Below are 1,552 nucleotides of genomic sequence, written 5' to 3'. Positions count from 1 at the left end.
ATAGACAGACAGAAAGAGAGAGAGAGAGAGAGAGAGAAGAGAGTTAAAAAAAATCCAGTCATCTACCCTTGCTAATCCTATCAACCTCCATACCATTCCCATTAACCTGCCTCGTCACACTCTCCGTACTTACAGGCGCGCCGGTGAAACCTAATCTCGCCCTGGGCGGAAGTCCGTGAAATTCCGGAAGGTTCTCCATCTCGTACATCTGCATATGGTGAGCGAACGCGTCCGCGTGAAGCCTGGTCGCCATTATTCCGAATCCTTCGACGAGCGCCAAGAAGATGCCGCCGACGGTGGCGCTGCCTATCATCGACGGGATCCCGGTTCTGGCGGCCAAAACGCCACCGGTGAGGGCGCCACTCAGTATGGAGTTCCATGGGTCCTCTTTCGAGCGGAAATGTATCAGGGTGCACTCGATCGCTGAGAATAAGCAGCCCCAAATGGCGAAATTGCCGGATATTTGTGGGACCCGGTTTTTCACTGTCATTATACCGCCGTAGAATCTTCGTTGGAAACCCGATGGCGCGTTCCGAAATCCTATGATACTCTACGATGGAACAAGAGATGGATTTCGAAATCTATTTGCGAATGGTGATTTTATTTTTGATAATATATATATATATATATATATATATATAAGGGGAGGGGGAAGGTAAGAGTTTTCTTTTACATTCGAGAAGTAGAACTCTATGGAAAATTATAATGTTAGATCTTTGTTTGAAATTGTAAGTAAAAGAAATTTTGAGAGAGAAGGAAGATGAGATAAAAGGGACTTACTTGAAAGAGTGTGCCACAAATGGCACCCATGGTGAAGGCACCACCGCAATCGTCCATTATTCTCCAGGGGCACGGTTCGCGATTGTATTCCATATTTTCAATCACGAGTCCTTCTCCACGTATCGTATAAACATAATCTATCAAAACTATTGTTAGTTATATTTCTTTTACACAAATTTATCGCTCATGATTTGATACAATATAGTTATGGTCTTCATAAGTCCTCTTGTAATTGTCGTACTTGTAAAAACTTGTATATCGATGCAAAAATATTTTACTCCTTAATTACCGTGAAATTATCAACACTTTGAACCTATTAACGGATCATTCTCCGTTACATTTCCTCCATTCCTATCGAGAGATGGGATCACGATTCGTGCGTATATTCACACCTTTTATGATTGAATTAAAATCGATCTCTTTCGAATATACATTGCTCTTAAACATTTAAACATATTTTTTTCAATGTTATAAAATTAATCTTTTCAAAATTTTTTTTATAAAAAAGAGTGAGAAGGAAAATCCAAAACGTAATCGAATATTTAGAATGGGGGGGAAACGACGACCAACAAAAGTCATCCAACCCATCTACAACGTCGAAAACATGTTGGATATATTTTCGCGTAACACTTGTTCGATATATAGACGTTGGCCGAAGGGGTAAGTCGACAAGATTCGGGACGAGGCGCAGCGGGGAATAAATAGTACGTGAGCATCCTAAGTGAATAATAAACATCTCGGTGGGGTTAGATACTCGGGGTCCCGCGTTTAA

General features: G+C 41.2%; 1 protein-coding gene across 4 annotated transcripts in view; it reads right to left on the bottom strand.

Moving 5' to 3' along the window:
* LOC102673597 overlaps window positions 1–1,552 on the bottom strand; it is a 106,876-nt gene that overhangs the window by 42,599 nt on the left and 62,725 nt on the right. For 3 of the 4 annotated variants that reach the window (XM_031509350.1, XM_031509351.1, XM_031509352.1), the window contains exon 4: window positions 134–550. In XM_031509350.1, coding sequence (XP_031365210.1) covers window positions 134–490 — 357 coding nt within the window. In that variant the 5' untranslated portion in view covers window positions 491–550. Of the gene's footprint in view, window positions 1–133; window positions 551–780; window positions 1,140–1,552 lie in introns of those variants that run through there. The other variant, XM_031509353.1, reaches the window with a different exon arrangement.

Source organism: Apis dorsata, unplaced genomic scaffold (genome assembly GCF_000469605.1).
Source record: "Apis dorsata unplaced genomic scaffold, Apis dorsata 1.3 scaffold_142, whole genome shotgun sequence".
NCBI lineage: Eukaryota > Metazoa > Arthropoda > Insecta > Hymenoptera > Apidae > Apis > Apis dorsata.
Note: the sequence above shows the minus strand (reverse complement) of the source record. Positions and strands in the feature narration are given on the sequence as shown.